This window comes from Pelobates fuscus, chromosome 3 (genome assembly GCF_036172605.1).
Source record: "Pelobates fuscus isolate aPelFus1 chromosome 3, aPelFus1.pri, whole genome shotgun sequence".
In the NCBI taxonomy this organism is placed as follows: Eukaryota; Metazoa; Chordata; class Amphibia; order Anura; family Pelobatidae; genus Pelobates; species Pelobates fuscus.
Window position 1 is genome coordinate 14,211,053 of NC_086319.1, and position 17,202 is coordinate 14,228,254.

The window sequence follows — 17,202 nt, forward strand, 5'->3', positions numbered from 1 at the left end:
AAGTGCCGAATTTCGGAAGTACCAAGCCGAATTGCCGAAGTGCCAAATTTCGGAAGTACTGAAGTGCTTCGGATTTCTGAAAAGTGGCAAAACAGAGGAGGGAGGTAAAATTAAGGGAATGATGACCGGAATCTAATCCTAACCCTATCCCTAACCCTTTTTTAATATAGTAGAGTAAAACAGTGGTCCCAAAGCCCAGCCTTCAAGGAACCAACAGTCCAAGATTTAGACACTACCCAATCTGTTCCATTAATGAGACTAACAATACCTTAGATGGGGAGTAGGAGATTAAAGGGACACTATAGGCACCCAGACTGGATTTCATCTCAATTAAGTGGTCTGGGTGTCTGGCGCATGCTTTACTAATATTGAAATTGATGATCTCAGGCAAGGAGATGGTTCTTTCCTGCAGAGATCAGTGCTGTAAGGGAATAACGGTAAAGATAATAGCCTTTTTTTTTTTTAAATCCCTGCAGGTAGGGGCCGGTGATCTAAACTGACAACAGGGCACAATAGCGTTAGGAATTCACATTTGAATTGCTAACGCTATGGTGTTCCTTTAATCTATGTATCAACCGAGCTTCAAACTAAACCTTAAAAGCATTCTAAATACACAGAAACACACTGTCTTGGCTGCTCAAGTTATACTGGGGTCTAATCTGAAGATATGAAATATAAAAATGGTTAAATTATAAAAGTATAGCGTGTATTTTATTGCACATAAATCAGATAAATATAACATATTAACACTGCTTTACCATGTCCGAGCAGTCCTAGGCCTCCTTTAAAGTGACAGATTGTAATTTCTGTTTCAATGATTTATGTGCAATAAAGTGGACCCTATGGTTTTATAATTTAACAGTTTCTGAGCTCCCTATTTCATATCTGTAAATGTGAAATTTATTTCAAACTTATTTATGAGCTTATTGATTATTTCCTTTTATTGGGCAAATGCAATCCAGACACAAATGGGTTAAAGCTAATATATAAATACTGGAAACAGAACTTCACGTAAACTGTGTAAAATCTGAAATAAAAACAATCTGTATGAAATAACTCCAGAAAACCAGTCCTGTTATTATCTCATGTTATACTGGCATCCACCGGCTCATTTTATGTAACCTTTTTTTGTCGAATATCTTTATCATTATTATTATTATTATTATTATTATTATTATTGTTTTTTTTTTGTGATCCTGTATATAAAGGATTATGTCCCCGATATATGGAATTGAATCACCAAATGAAAAATTTCTAATTTAACCCCTTAAGGACACGTGACATGTGTGATATGTCATGATTCCCTTTTATTCCAGAAGTTTGGTCCTTAAGGGGTTAAAATATAGCATTTGGATTTGATATTCAAACCAATATTAATTAGTTCCAAATAAGTCGGATGTAATTAATGCGATCCATAATATTAAATGGCTTTTCAGAATCTGACAAACTGACGATAAACATGATCAGCTGGAATTAAATCAGGACTTACTGTCTTATCTCATGCACCTTTTGGGTAATAATGCTTTGTAATAATTTAATATATTACTAGTTGACTTAAAATAACCCCTTTAATACCAAATTTGAGTATAAACTCTTATTTTCATGCATTTCGCAGTATAAAACCTAGTCCACAATACTTCACTCACCCTCATTTATACTCTAGTTATGATTACTGACCTGTAGAGCAGGGGTAGGTAACCTTTGCTACTTCAGATGTTGTAGACTACATGTCCGATGATGCTCTTACAGCCAATATGCTCGCAAAGCATCCGGGGAGCTGAAGTCAATAACATCTAAAATTTCGATGGTTGCCTACCCTTTCTGCTAGTCACTGATATAATTAATATAAAGTTGTTCACATCTAAGCTCACCTCCTGCTTCCGAACAGTACAGGAGGTTTCAATAGGTCATACTATTCCAATGGGTCATATCATCCCCTCATGGGAAGGGGGTGAGGATTGAATTGACTCTACCATTTCACTGTCAGCATTACATTAGCATTCCAGAGATTGAAACATTTCAATAGCCATTTTAAATACCTTTATTTTAGAAATATCAGATTTAACTGTATTTACTGTATGTGGGCATTGAGCTCTAATGTTTTTGTTTTATTGTTTACATCTTGTTGCTATGTTTAGTAAATTCTATTGCTATTAATGCCTTCAGGGTCCTTACAAATAACTATAAGCAAGCCAGTTCTAGATTTGTGTCACACCTGCTTAATGTGAGAAACATTTCCTTTTTGTTAAAGGACACTGCATATTGTCGAGCGCTTTTCGTTTCCCAAATTATTTATAAAGGATAAACGAATAAATGAAAAATGGAAATTGTGTAAATTGACATCATTTTTACCCGCAAAGCAATCTATTCACTAATATGCTGTGTTCCGTTTATGCTAGCTCTGCATCCCTTGCCTCATATACATGTTATGCTAATCATTTATCGGTAGCGAAGGGGTTAAACAATGTGTAACAGTCATTGTTATAACATCACCAATATGTAACCACACTCAGAGTCTTCCAATCATGGATTGCTCCAGTAAATGAACATGAAGTAAATCATTTTTTCAGTTTTCCTCTGATCAATGTAAGCTAAAGCTGAAATATTGGAGGTGTGAGATGAACACATTGATTTTTAGTAAATATTCATATTTCCTGTACGTGGCACCAGTCAGGTGTTGATGGATTAATGTATTACCGCAAATCATACCGTTCCACCAGTTAAAGTGTTTTCTCCGTGATTGATCTAGAACTTCAGAAAGATGAGGAGGACCTGGTCCATTTGGGACACGAGGGAACGGCAGTGAATCGACCATTGCAAACCCCTGAGGTTCATCTAAACCACCCATATTATGACATTGCACGCCACGATATCATCCACGTAGCGGGTAAGTAACTAAACTCTGGCCACATGCAACATCTGCTTTAGTTATCTATCACTTCCTCGTACCTCTTCACAGTAATGGGTCAAGCAACCTACATAAAGTTTTTTAGGGGTTGAGGACAGTTTTTTCCAAGGAGGAGGAAGTAGGAGGTCTAATTCCTTGGTGACAGTATGCAGTATGCTCTCCCTGGCTCTCTATAACCTGCACTCCCGGAGCAGTATGCTCTCCCTGGCTCTCTATAACCTGCACTCCCTAAGCAGTATGATCTCTCCAGCTCTCTATAACCTGCACTCCCTGAGCAGTACGCTCTCTCCAGCTCTCTATAGCCTGCACTCCCTAAGCAGAACGGTCTCTCCGACTCTCTATCACCTGCACTCCCTGAGCAGAACGGTTTCTCCGACTCTCTATAACCTGCACTCCCTGAGCAGTATGATCTCTCCAGCTCTCTATAACCTGCACTCCCTGAGCAGTACGCTCTCTCCGGCTCTCTATAACCTGCACTCCCTGAGCAGTATGCTCTCTCCGGCTCTCTATAACCTGCACTCCCTGAGCAGTACGCTCTCTCCAGCTCTCTATAACCTGCACTCCCTAAGCAGAACGGTCTCTCCGACTCTCTATCACCTGCACTCCCTGAGCAGAACGGTTTCTCCGACTCTCTATAACCTGCACTCCCTGAGCAGTATGATCTCTCCAGCTCTCTATAACCTGCACTCCCTGAGCAGTACGCTCTCTCCGGCTCTCTATAACCTGCACTCCCTGAGCAGTATGATCTCTCCAGCTCTCTATAACCTGCACTCCCTGAGCAGTGCGCTCTCTCCAGCTCTCTATAACCTGCACTCCCTGAGCAGAATGATCTCTCCGACTCTCTATAACCTGCACTCTCTGAGCAGTATGCTCTCTCCGGCTCTCTATAACCTGCACTCCCTGAGCAGTATGATCTCTCTGGCTCTCTATAACCTGCACTCCCTGAGCAGTATGCTCTCTCCGGCTCTCTATAACCTGCACTCCCTGAGCAGTACGCTCTCTCCAGCTCTCTATAACCTGCACTCCCTGAGCAGTGCGCCCTCTCCGGCTCTCTATAACCTGCACTCCCTGAGCAGTATAATCTCTCCGACTCTCGATAACCTGCACTCCCTGAGCAGTACGCTCTCTCCAGCTCTCTATAACCTGCACTCCCTGAGCAGTGCGCTCTCTCCGGCTCTCTATAACCTGCACTCCCTGAGCAGTATGCTCTCTCTGGCTCTCTATAACCTGCACTCCCTGAGCAGTATGATCTCTCCGACTCTCTATAACCTGCACTCCCTGAGCAGTACGCTCTCTCCGGCTCTCTATATCCTGCACTCCCTGAGCAGTACGCTCTCTCCGGCTCTCTATAACCTGCACTCCCTGAGCAGTACGCTCTCTCTGGCTCTCTATAACCTGCACTCCCTGAGCAGTACGCTCTCTCCAGCTCTCTATAACCGGCACTCCCTGAGCAGTATGCTCTCTCCGGCTCTCTATAACCTGCACTACCTGAGCAGTATGATCTCTCCGGCTCTCTATAACCTGCACTCCCTGAGCAGAACGCTCTCTCCGGCTCTCTATAACCTGCACTCCCTGAGCAGTATGCTCTCTCCGGCTCTCTATAACCTGCACTCCCTGAGCAGTATGCTCTCTCCGGCTCTCTATAACCTTCACTCCCTGAGCAGTATGCTCTCTCTGACTCTCTATAACCTGCACTCCCTGAGCAGTACGCTCTCTCCGGCTCTCTATATCCTGCACTCCCTGAGCAGTACGCTCTCTCCGGCTCTCTATAACCTGCACTCCCTGAGCAGTACGCTCTCTCCGGCTCTCTATAACCTGCACTCCCTGAGCAGTACGCTCTCTCCAGCTCTCTATAACCTGCACTCCCTGAGCAGTACGCTCTCCCTGGCTCTCTCTAACCTGCACTCCCTGAGCAGTACGCTCTCCCTGGCTCTCTCTAACCTGCACTCCCTGAGCAGTACGCTCTCTCTGGCTCTCTCTAACCTGCACTCCCTGAGCAGTACGCTCTCCAGCTCTCTCTAACCTGCACTCCCTGAGCAGTACGCTCTCTCCGGCTCTCTATATCCTGCACTCCCTGAGCAGTACGCTCTCTCCAGCTCTCTCTAACCTGCACTCCCTGAGCAGTACGCTCTCTCCGGCTCTCTATATCCTGCACTCCCTGAGCAGTACGCTCTCTCCAGCTCTCTCTAACCTGCACTCCCTGAGCAGTACGCTCTCTCCGGCTCTCTATATCCTGCACTCCCTGAGCAGTACGCTCTCTCCAGCTCTCTCTAACCTGCACTCCCTGAGCAGTACGCTCTCTCTGGCTCTCTCTAACCTGCACTCCCTGAGCAGTACGCTCTCCAGCTCTCTCTAACCTGCACTCCCTGAGCAGTACGCTCTCTCCGGCTCTCTATATCCTGCACTCCCTGAGCAGTACGCTCTCTCCAGCTCTCTCTAACCTGCACTCCCTGAGCAGTACGCTCTCTCCGGCTCTCTATATCCTGCACTCCCTGAGCAGTACGCTCTCTCCAGCTCTCTCTAACCTGCACTCCCTGAGCAGAATGATCTCTCCGACTCTCTATAACCTGCACTCTCTGAGCAGTATGCTCTCTCCGGCTCTCTATAACCTGCACTCCCTGAGCAGTATGATCTCTCTGGCTCTCTATAACCTGCACTCCCTGAGCAGTATGCTCTCTCCGGCTCTCTATAACCTGCACTCCCTGAGCAGTACGCTCTCTCCAGCTCTCTGTAACCTGCACTCCCTGAGCAGTGCGCCCTCTCCGGCTCTCTATAACCTGCACTCCCTGAGCAGTATAATCTCTCCGACTCTCGATAACCTGCACTCCCTGAGCAGTACGCTCTCTCCAGCTCTCTATAACCAGCACTCCCTGAGCAGTGCGCTCTCTCCGGCTCTCTATAACCTGCACTCCCTGAGCAGTATGCTCTCTCTGGCTATCTATAACCTGCACTCCCTGAGCAGTATGATCTCTCCGACTCTCTATAACCTGCACTACCTGAGCAGTACGCTCTCTCCGGCTCTCTATATCCTGCACTCCCTGAGCAGTACGCTCTCTCCGGCTCTCTATAACCTGCACTCCCTGAGCAGTACGCTCTCTCTGGCTCTCTATAACCTGCACTCCCTGAGCAGTACGCTCTCTCCAGCTCTCTATAACCGGCACTCCCTGAGCAGTATGCTCTCTCCGGCTCTCTATAACCTGCACTCCCTGAGCAGTATGATCTCTCCGGCTCTCTATAACCTGCACTCCCTGAGCAGAACGCTCTCTCCGGCTCTCTATAACCTGCACTCCCTGAGCAGTATGCTCTCTCTGACTCTCTTTAACCTGCACTCCCTGAGCAGTATGCTCTCTCCGGCTCTCTATAACCTTCACTCCCTGAGCAGTATGCTCTCTCTGACTCTCTATAACCTGCACTCCCTGAGCAGTACGCTCTCTCCGGCTCTCTATAACCTGCACTCCCTGAGCAGTACGCTCTCTCTGGCTCTCTATATCCTGCACTCCCTGAGCAGTACGCTCTCTCCGGCTCTCTATAACCTGCACTCCCTGAGCAGTACGCTCTCTCTGGCTCTCTATAACCTGCACTCCCTGAGCAGTACGCTCTCTCCAGCTCTCTATATCCTGCACTCCCTGAGCAGTACGCTCTCCCTGGCTCTCTCTAACCTGCACTCCCTGAGCAGTACGCTCTCTCTGGCTCTCTATAACCGGCACTCCCTGAGCAGTACGCTCTCTCCAGCTCTCTATAACCGGCACTCCCTGAGCAGTATGCTCTCTCCGGCTCTCTATAACCTGCACTCCCTGAGCAGTATGATCTCTCCAGCTCTCTATAACCTGCACTCCCTGAGCAGAACGCTCTCTCCGGCTCTCTATAACCTGCACTCCCTGAGCAGTATGCTCTCTCTGACTCTCTATAACCTGCACTCCCTGAGCAGTACGCTCTCTCCGGCTCTCTATAACCTGCACTCCCTGAGCAGTACGCTCTCTCCGGCTCTCTATATCCTGCACTCCCTGAGCAGTACGCTCTCTCCGGCTCTCTATAACCTGCACTCCCTGAGCAGTACGCTCTCTCCGGCTCTCTATAACCTGCACTCCCTGAGCAGTACGCTCTCTCCAGCTCTCTCTAACCTGCACTCCCTGAGCAGTACGCTCTCCCTGGCTCTCTCTAACCTGCACTCCCTGAGCAGTACGCTCTCTCTGGCTCTCTCTAACCTGCACTCCCTGAGCAGTACGCTCTCTCTAACCTGCACTCCCTGAGCAGTACGCTCTCCAGCTCTCTCTAACCTGCACTCCCTGAGCAGTACGCTCTCTCCGGCTCTCTATATCCTGCACTCCCTGAGCAGTACGCTCTCTCCAGCTCTCTCTAACCTGCACTCCCTGAGCAGTACGCTCTCTCCGGCTCTCTATATCCTGCACTCCCTGAGCAGTACGCTCTCTCCAGCTCTCTCTAACCTGCACTCCCTGAGCAGTACGCTCTCTCCGGCTCTCTATATCCTGCACTCCCTGAGCAGTACGCTCTCTCCAGCTCTCTCTAACCTGCACTCCCTGAGCAGTATGCTCTCTCCAGCTCTCTATAACCTTCACTCCCTGAGCAGTATGCTCTCTCTGACTCTCTATAACCTGCACTCCCTGAGCAGTACGCTCTCTCCGGCTCTCTATAACCTGCACTCCCTGAGCAGTACGCTCTCTCTGGCTCTCTATATCCTGCACTCCCTGAGCAGTACGCTCTCTCCGGCTCTCTATAACCTGCACTCCCTGAGCAGTACGCTCTCTCCGGCTCTCTATAACCTGCACTCCCTGAGCAGTACGCTCTCTCCAGCTCTCTATATCCTGCACTCCCTGAGCAGTACGCTCTCCCTGGCTCTCTCTAACCTGCACTCCCTGAGCAGTACGCTCTCTCTGGCTCTCTATAACCTGCACTCCCTGAGCAGTACGCTCTCTCCAGCTCTCTATAACCGGCACTCCCTGAGCAGTATGCTCTCTCCGGCTCTCTATAACCTGCACTCCCTGAGCAGTATGATCTCTCCAGCTCTCTATAACCTGCACTCCCTGAGCAGAACGCTCTCTCCGGCTCTCTATAACCTGCACTCCCTGAGCAGTATGCTCTCTCTGACTCTCTATAACCTGCACTCCCTGAGCAGTATGCTCTCTCCGGCTCTCTATAACCTTCACTCCCTGAGCAGTATGCTCTCTCTGACTCTCTATAACCTGCACTCCCTGAGCAGTACGCTCTCTCCGGCTCTCTATAACCTACACTCCCTGAGCAGTACGCTCTCTCCGGCTCTCTATATCCTGCACTCCCTGAGCAGTACGCTCTCTCCGGCTCTCTATAACCTGCACTCCCTGAGCAGTACGCTCTCTCCGGCTCTCTATAACCTGCACTCCCTGAGCAGTACGCTCTCTCCGGCTCTCTATAACCTGCACTCCCTGAGCAGTACGCTCTCTCCAGCTCTCTATATCCTGCACTCCCTGAGCAGTACGCTCTCCCTGGCTCTCTCTAACCTGCACTCCCTGAGCAGTACGCTCTCTCTGGCTCTCTATAACCTGCACTCCCTGAGCAGTACGCTCTCTCCAGCTCTCTATAACCGGCACTCCCTGAGCAGTATGCTCTCTCCGGCTCTCTATAACCTGCACTCCCTGAGCAGTATGATCTCTCCAGCTCTCTATAACCTGCACTCCCTGAGCAGAACGCTCTCTCCGGCTCTCTATAACCTGCACTCCCTGAGCAGTATGCTCTCTCTGACTCTCTATAACCTGCACTCCCTGAGCAGTATGCTCTCTCCGGCTCTCTATAACCTTCACTCCCTGAGCAGTATGCTCTCTCTGACTCTCTATAACCTGCACTCCCTGAGCAGTACGCTCTCTCCGGCTCTCTATAACCTACACTCCCTGAGCAGTACGCTCTCTCCGGCTCTCTATATCCTGCACTCCCTGAGCAGTACGCTCTCTCCGGCTCTCTATAACCTGCACTCCCTGAGCAGTACGCTCTCTCCGGCTCTCTATAACCTGCACTCCCTGAGCAGTACGCTCTCTCCAGCTCTCTATAACCTGCACTCCCTGAGCAGTACGCTCTCCCTGGCTCTCTCTAACCTGCACTCCCTGAGCAGTACGCTCTCTCTGGCTCTCTATAACCTGCACTCCCGGAGCAGTACGCTCTCTCCGGCTCTCTATAACCTACACTCCCTGAGCAGTACGCTCTCTCCGGCTCTCTATATCCTGCACTCCCTGAGCAGTACGCTCTCTCCGGCTCTCTATAACCTGCACTCCCTGAGCAGTACGCTCTCTCCGGCTCTCTATAACCTGCACTCCCTGAGCAGTATGCTCTCTATAACCTGCACTCCCTGAGCAGTACGCTCTCTCCGGCTCTCTATAACCTGCACTCCCTGAGCAGTACGCTCTCTCCGGCTCTCTATAACCTGCACTCCCTGAGCAGTGCGCTCTCTCCGGCTCTCTATAACCTGCACTCCCTGAGCAGAACGCTCTCTCTGGCTCTCTATAACCTGCACTCCCTGAGCAGTACGCTCTCTCCGGCTCTCTATAACCTGCACTCCCTGAGCAGTATGCTCTCTCCGGCTCTCTATAACCTGCACTCCCTGAGCAGAACGCTCTCTCTGGCTCTCTATAACCTGCACTCCCGGAGCAGTACGCTCTCTCCGGCTCTCTATAACCTACACTCCCTGAGCAGTACGCTCTCTCCGGCTCTCTATATCCTGCACTCCCTGAACAGTACGCTCTCTCCGGCTCTCTATAACCTGCACTCCCTGAGCAGTACGCTCTCTCCGGCTCTCTATAACCTGCACTCCCTGAGCAGTATGCTCTCTATAACCTGCACTCCCTGAGCAGTACGCTCTCTCCGGCTCTCTATAACCTGCACTCCCTGAGCAGTACGCTCTCTCCGGCTCTCTATAACCTGCACTCCCTGAGCAGTACGCTCTCTCCGGCTCTCTATAACCTGCACTCCCTGAGCAGTACGCTCTCTCCGGCTCTCTATAACCTGCACTCCCTGAGCAGTACGCTCTCTCCGGCTCTCTATAACCTGCACTCCCTGAGCAGTATGCTCTCTATAACCTGCACTCCCTGAGCAGTATGCTCTCTATAACCTGCACTCCCTGAGCAGTACGCTCTCTCCGGCTCTCTATAACCTGCACTCCCTGAGCAGTACGCTCTCTCCGGCTCTCTATAACCTGCACTCCCTGAGCAGTACGCTCTCTCCGGCTCTCTATAACCTGCACTCCCTGAGCAGTACGCTCTCTCTGGCTCTCTATAACCTGCACTCCCTGAGCAGAACGCTCTCTCCTATAAACGTCTGCTTACGGCTGTTTCTTTTATTTTTTTAAGATACAAATGAATTAATGTAAAACTATCTGAAGTCTACCTGCCAACTATAAATGAGTTGGTGATATTTCTGATATAACAGCGTTAGCTCTGCTATCAAACACCCACCATCCATCATACAGCACATTCCACCGAGGTTTTAATCGGCGTCTCCTTCTCTCTAATATGGAGAAACTCATTATGGAGAAAGTTCTTTTTTGGCTACTTCTAACCCTCTCCGTCATGTTCCTCCTGTACATCTTGGAGGATTAGAGCTGGATTAAAGAAAGAAAACAAAAAAAAAATCTCTTTTAATCCAAACAAGAATTTGCTTCTGGAAATCGCTTTTTGAAGCTAATTAGATTTTTCGAACACGGCAGATCAAAGACCGGGAACCTGTAGCTAAGCAGTGAATTAATTACAATGAACTGATTTTCGTTTTTACTTTCTGAATGCTGGCGACTACTTCAATCCTATAATGTTATGGGTTTTAGAACACAAACTATCAGAATGCTGGTCATAAATATCCTCTTTACAATCGCCCCATTCTGACAGAGAGCTCTGTGGTTTCTTATTGTAGGAGTTCTGGAGGTGCGAGCAACGCTGATCATTCATTTTAATGCACAGTTCCAGGGATTATCGTTGGGATTAGGCATTGTATTTCGGCACTGAAAATCCTACAGAGTGGCTGAGAATGTTGAAAGTTACAATCTATCAGGTTTAGGGGTAACCAGCAGTCTATTAAAGGACCACTATAGTGCCAGGAAAACAAACTTGTTTTCCTGGCACTATAGTTCCCTGAGGGTGCCCCCACCCTCAGGGTGACCCTCCCGCCGGGCTCTAGGGGGCTCTAGGGGTTAAACTTACCTCTTTCTCCAGCGCCGGGCGGGGAGCTCTCCTCCTCCTCTCCTCCCTCTTCTTCCGTCACCGGCTGAATGCGCATGCGCGGCAAGAGCCGCGCGCGCATTCAGCCAGTCCATAGGAAAGCATTCACAATGCTTTCCTATGGACGCTGGCGTCTTCTGACTGTGAAAATCAGAGTGAGAAGCGCGGAAGCCCTCTAGCGGCTGTCAATGAGACAGCCACTAGAGGCTGGATTAACCCAAAGGTAAATATAGCAGTCTCTCTGAAACTGCTATGTTTACAGAAAAAAGGGTTAATCCTAGCTGGACCTGGCACCCAGACCACTTCATTAAGCTGAAGTGGTCTGGGTGCCTATAGTGGTCCTTTAATTTACTTACTCAGCAGACGCTGCCAATGTTGGGCTAAAGGCCCGGTGACATGCTGGATGCGATATTCTAACCTAAACGCAAACCATTGTGGATCACGTTATTATTGGCAGATACCGAGGAGATTGTGTCTTTTGCTTTGTTTTGTTTTGTTTAACACTGTTGCCTAATCCTTATATACTGTTTTAAGGTATATTCTATGCATCACGACCATTGAAGGCGTGCCCGTCCATTATGAATTATTCAATACAAACATGGTAAATGTTTGTTCCATAGCCTGGGCCAATCAGATGCTTTTATTGAGCTTCAGACATACCAGTGGCAGTGCTGTGGCTGTGAGGGACACAACCACTAGAGGAGTATCTTACCCCAAATTTAGTGGTTTGGGTGATTGGTCTAATATCTATTGCCCCTCCTGCATATTTACCCAGTTCCTGGTTCAGTGATTAATCCCCAATGTGGACACGTCAAGAAATGATAAACTAGATTACTTCATGCATGTGATTTGTCTCTAGATCCTGTAACCCTCGCCATTCTGTGTCTCTCTATCAGGTGATGACAATTTCGGGAGGAAGGTAATCACATTTAGCTGTTGTCGGCTGCCCCCCTGCCACGAGATTGATCACGTTCGTCTTTTGGAGTATGTTACATCTTTATACAAAGTGATGGTGTGGATGAATGGGTCCGGTGCTTTGCTTATTCAAATATCTAAAGAGCCTGACATTAATAACTAGATAACTGTCTATTGTCTTGTTATTTAATCTGTTACACTGTAACTCTGCACATTACTGTGAGTTTTATTGCTGTGGAGCTCTGTGATAGCGGTATGCTGCACATTACTGTGAGTTTTTTTTGGCCGTGGAGCTCTGTGATGGGTTTATACTGCATCTTGTGAGTTTTATTGCTGTGGAGCTCTGTGATAGCGGTATGCTGCACATTACTGTGAGTTTTTTTTGGCCGTGGAGCTCTGTGATTGGTGTATACTGCATATTACTGTGAGTTATATTATTGTGAGCATTTTTATCCATTATTCTTGTAAGCAAATAATGGTTTTTTTCTTGGTTTCCTCTGCAGGTATCTGAAATACACTCTAGATCATTACGTAGAGAATGATTATACGGTGGTTTATTTTCACTACGGCCTGAACAGTCGGAATAAGCCCTCGTTGAGCTGGTTACAGAGCGCCTACAAGGCATTTGACAGGAAGTGCGTGTATCATCATACCCAATGCGTTTTTGAAATGCTCTATGTGTGAAGAACGTGTCCTCTTTTTTTATTGCATTTTTATAAAAAGTGCAGATTTCAATAGAAATCAGCAGTTTTATAAATTAACCTTGTGAAGTCTGTGATTGGACAGTCTAGCTCACAGTCTGATATAAAATGCGCACTCTTTTTATGCGGATATTTGGTCATGTTCGTTTTTCAGCCTGTCCTCGAGTGGATGATGCTACAGTGCCAACGTCTGCAGTAGTTGCTAAAAATCATGCATTCAGTATCTTGTAAACCTGTATGATTCTTTATCAGGTGCGTTACTGCACTGTAGCGTCACTTTTAAACCTTCATAACTGACTGTGTAACTGGAATATTGACTGACCCCCCCCCCCCCATGACTGAAAAGCCGCTCTTTCATTGCAGTCAGAATAATAAGCCTATAACGTTATTTTTATACAAAATAGCTTGAAAACTGAATATTTTAGAAAACAAGCAAAACCGTATAAGCAGGATTAGAAAAACATTATTATTAAAAAACTAAAATAAATGCCAGATTTGTATTAATTTACTAGTTTATAGAGGCTTTTGCAAACATCTGACTCCATCTAGGAAAGCACTGTTTTTTTATATTACACGACCTTTTTGTAAAATTGTTCCCCAATAATGTCTGTTTTATCACTAGCGCTCAGATCTTAAACGTAGCTTCTTCAAAGTGAACAGAGAGGATAATGGGTGCCAATAATAGGTTTCTGATGGAGTCACATCATAGGAAAGTCTATTTTCCTTTCCTGTTGTTAGATGGCTGTCATTTGATTGTGGGATTCTCTGATCTCTATCTTGCAAAAAAAAAAAAACACACCACGATTTTCCCCCAGGCTCGCTTTGCACTCACATGTAAAAGAGCATTCAGTGTTGCTCACTCCTTGAACCATTTCAGGATCAAGGCACGGCATCATGAAACATTAATAGGGCTCTGTGATGATGTGTGTGACTTTCATTTAACCACTTAAGGACCAAACTTCTGGAATAAAAGGGAATCATGACATGTCACACATGTCATGTGTCCTTAAGGGGTTAAACAACAGATATTGCATGTTCACTAAGCTGAATTGCGGGCGTGCAGCTCATTGATGGGCATTGATGGTAAATGGTGTCAGAGAGTGATTTTTTTTTATGTTTATTGTTGTAAGGTATAAAAAGAATCTGAAAATGTTGTATGTTGTCCACCCGACTAACTTCATCAAAGTGCTGTGGAATATTTTCAAGCCAGTCATAAGGTAAGGGCATGTCTGAAGCCTTCTGGCATGTCACCGTTAGAACTGCGTTGCCCATTTTGTATAACTGATGTTGCATAATTCCCTAGTAATATAAGGTGAAAAAGACACAAATTATACTGCAAATAGTGTAAGCATTCTTTGGCCCCAAAGTGGATTTAATCAGACTCCTACGTGAATTAGTAAGCTCTTGGTAATTATTGTAGCCTTGGTTATTGTTGGGGATTAAATCAGCCCGGACCCTTTGTGGATGATGGATATTTGCCAACTCATTCAGAGCTCTGGACATTGGAAATGAATAGCAGAGACGTGTTTAATAACCAATTCAAATTGTAATTTTACGTCAGTAGCATATATACCCCATTTTCATGTCGGTGGGGGCCATGAGCATTAATTACGTAATTTGTTTTTTTACAAGTTATAAACAGCTGTTTCTAGTTATAATCTTTCGTTATATAACGCATTACACATTTGATTAAAACCAGATATTTACAAATACCGATATCTTAGACAATTAACAAGAACATTTCGAAATCAGTATTTTTCCCGTAACTGGGATTTTATATAAATCCTATTTCCGAGAATAGAAGATAAAATGCCAAATTTATTCTTGCTTCAAATTAACCCTTATATGAACAGCTAGGATAGATAGCAAAATGGATATTTGTATCTACAGTTATCCTGTTGCAACCCACCGAGGCAATACTCCCTGCTGTCCAACACTCCTTAACGTCCCTCCAAAATAACCCCAGGGTCTATGGTCAAGTGCCGAATCTGGCATATTATACTTGCATTGCCGCTGGCATTATGGGAGATGTAGTCCAAAGCTCTTGGAATACCAGATCTTGTCTGCCCCTTCATCAGTCTGAGGCATCTTACTTTTCTACCAAGTCTATTATTCAGTCCTACGGGTTTCCTAAGTAATTCATTTTTCATTCTAGATATGTAATTGGAGTATAACTGATCGTCAGTTCCTTGCATGCTTCATTTACAGCATAACGTTCTCCGTGTGCCCGTTCCACTCTTCGATCCTGGAACCTTTCATCTTCCTTCTGTTCCCCGTTCGGGAGAATAATATCCAGCGCACATGATGAGACCTGTGTAGCTACTGCTCTGAATGTCAAGTCCCAATCAGCCGGTGCCAACCACTGATAAATTGGTCACGCTGGCCTGGGATGTTCGCTGTGCTCACTAATAAATTCATATTAACCACTTGCCAAACTGGGAATTATTTCTGACACTCCTGGTTCTGGAAGAGTCAAAAAAGGGAGGGCTGCCAGCTAGCGCATTTCGCTTCAGCCAGTGTAGTCCTGCATTGTTGTGCAGGCTATCTCACATGTAAAGTAGGCTTGTACAGAGGGAGAAAATGTAGTTTGACCAAACCATTTTTAAAACAGTTTAACAGCAGAAACAGATGGGAGAAAGGCTGAACTTGTAGGACGGAAGCACATTGAAATTGTCTGGGTGCATCTGTCCAGGTCCCTTAACTCTGCAAAGGTAATTACATTGCAGGGTTAACCCCACCTCTAGTGGCTGTCTACCAGACAGCCACTAGAGGGACTTCGAGGTGGTTAGGTGACTTTTGGTCACTTAACTGACGCTGGATGTCCTCATGCGAATCCCCAAAGGAAAGCATTGTATAATGTTGTCCTATGCTATGGGGGTTTTACGAATGCGAGTCCGGCTATTGCAGTGCATATGCATTAGGTCTACCATGCCAACATCAGGTCAGGAGCGGAGCCCTCGCCAGCCCCCAGGGGCATAGGTGCAGGACTAAGGTAAGTGACAGAAGGGGTTTTTAACCCCATCTGCACCACAGGGGTAATGGAGGGGGTAATATAGGGAGCCATAGTGCCAGTGAAGGCTGTGGATTCCCCAGTAATGGAAGCAGGAGTGGAATGATGGCTTGATCTGAGATGCACGCTTTAAGCTCATGGAGAATGGGAGCTTGAGTGAAAAGTTGTTTGTCTGATTGCAGATATCAATATATCCCCCTGTTTGTACCTTAATTGTGTGCTGCAAATTCATTATTAATGAACGTTTCTTGATTTCTGTTCAGTCACAAGTTCGGCAAAAAGATTTTGTATATAAAATACTTGAGCGACCTCCGAGAGCACCTGAAATTTAACCGCTTGATTATCCCACAAGAAGTGTTGCAGTAAGTATTCGGATTAATGTATTGCGTGAGTCAAACAATGGGCTCGGTTTAATGTGAGCTAAAATTGTGCTTTTCAGTTTTTTTAACTTACTTTTAAATCATTATTTTGAGAGTCAATGCTTTCCCTCCCTCAAATTTTAAGAGTAAACTGGAGTTACCAGGTCTCCTTCCCACATGGAATTGGGTAAATATATCTTGCCGGTACTGGCAAATACCCCTATTGACAATTTCCCCCCACCCTTGCGTTGCCAGATAGAGATAATTATAATTTAACAAATGCCCACCTGATACAAGTTCATAACTTCAGAAACCTTTAAACTTTATAAATTCAGGCAGGTTGTCTAACCCCTGTGCCAATATAATTAGACAAATCTTACTGTAGATCGTCTAGATATTTATGTTGGTTTTGTGTGGAAAAGTAGGTGTTGAGTCTTAATCAATAAATTCCACTGATCAGGTCTGACAGTAAGGCAGACGCTAGTGGGGGACTGTGAGGTACCCAGGGATTGATGTCGCCAGATTTGCCGGTAGGATTATATGCTAATGGTGAATGAGAACTTCCAGGGTCTCACATTCTCTCCTCCAAAGTCTGGCGCAAGTCACACTTAGTGATCTAAAACGTCAGATACTGCAATTGTATCTACATTTCATTGTAACAAGCTGTGAAAGCTTTAACACATCTGGGAACGCTTCGCAAATGTGTTTTGGTTTCAGAGGAACCTTTTTTTCCTATTATTTTTATACTTTAAAAACAAAATACTGTCATTGTTCTTAATAATGTGTTCATTGTGTTGTGTATGTAACAATGATGTTTTACATATTTTCATTTTTTATATACAGACACGATGAGAAGCTCCGCGCTTCACAGAAAGCCAAACTGCCCTCTTGTCCTGCTAAATGTCCGCCCCCACGTCCCCCGCTCCCTACCCAACAGTTTGGCGTCAGCCTCCAGTAGTAAGTTTGATATATTTTACCTCCTTCATTAATCAGTAATATTAATATATAATCCTATAATATTAATCTACTATTGTTCTAATGAGGTTCCGCTGTGCAGATAAACCCAGGGCTTTGTTGGTTCTGTTATTATGGATAAACCCAGGGCTTTGTTGGTTCT

The 17,202-nt window shown here is 46.0% G+C and overlaps 1 protein-coding gene across 2 annotated transcripts in view; it reads left to right on the top strand.

The window, feature by feature from the left end:
- ARHGAP8 (Rho GTPase activating protein 8) overlaps nucleotides 1-17,202 on the top strand; it is a 62,248-nt gene that overhangs the window by 23,611 nt on the left and 21,435 nt on the right. For both annotated transcript variants that reach the window (XM_063446726.1, XM_063446725.1), the window contains exons 3-8: nucleotides 2,750-2,887; nucleotides 11,997-12,084; nucleotides 12,519-12,650; nucleotides 13,847-13,933; nucleotides 15,990-16,088; nucleotides 16,929-17,042. In XM_063446726.1, coding sequence (XP_063302796.1) covers nucleotides 2,750-2,887; nucleotides 11,997-12,084; nucleotides 12,519-12,650; nucleotides 13,847-13,933; nucleotides 15,990-16,088; nucleotides 16,929-17,042 — 658 coding nt within the window. The remainder of the gene's footprint in view (nucleotides 1-2,749; nucleotides 2,888-11,996; nucleotides 12,085-12,518; nucleotides 12,651-13,846; nucleotides 13,934-15,989; nucleotides 16,089-16,928; nucleotides 17,043-17,202) is intronic.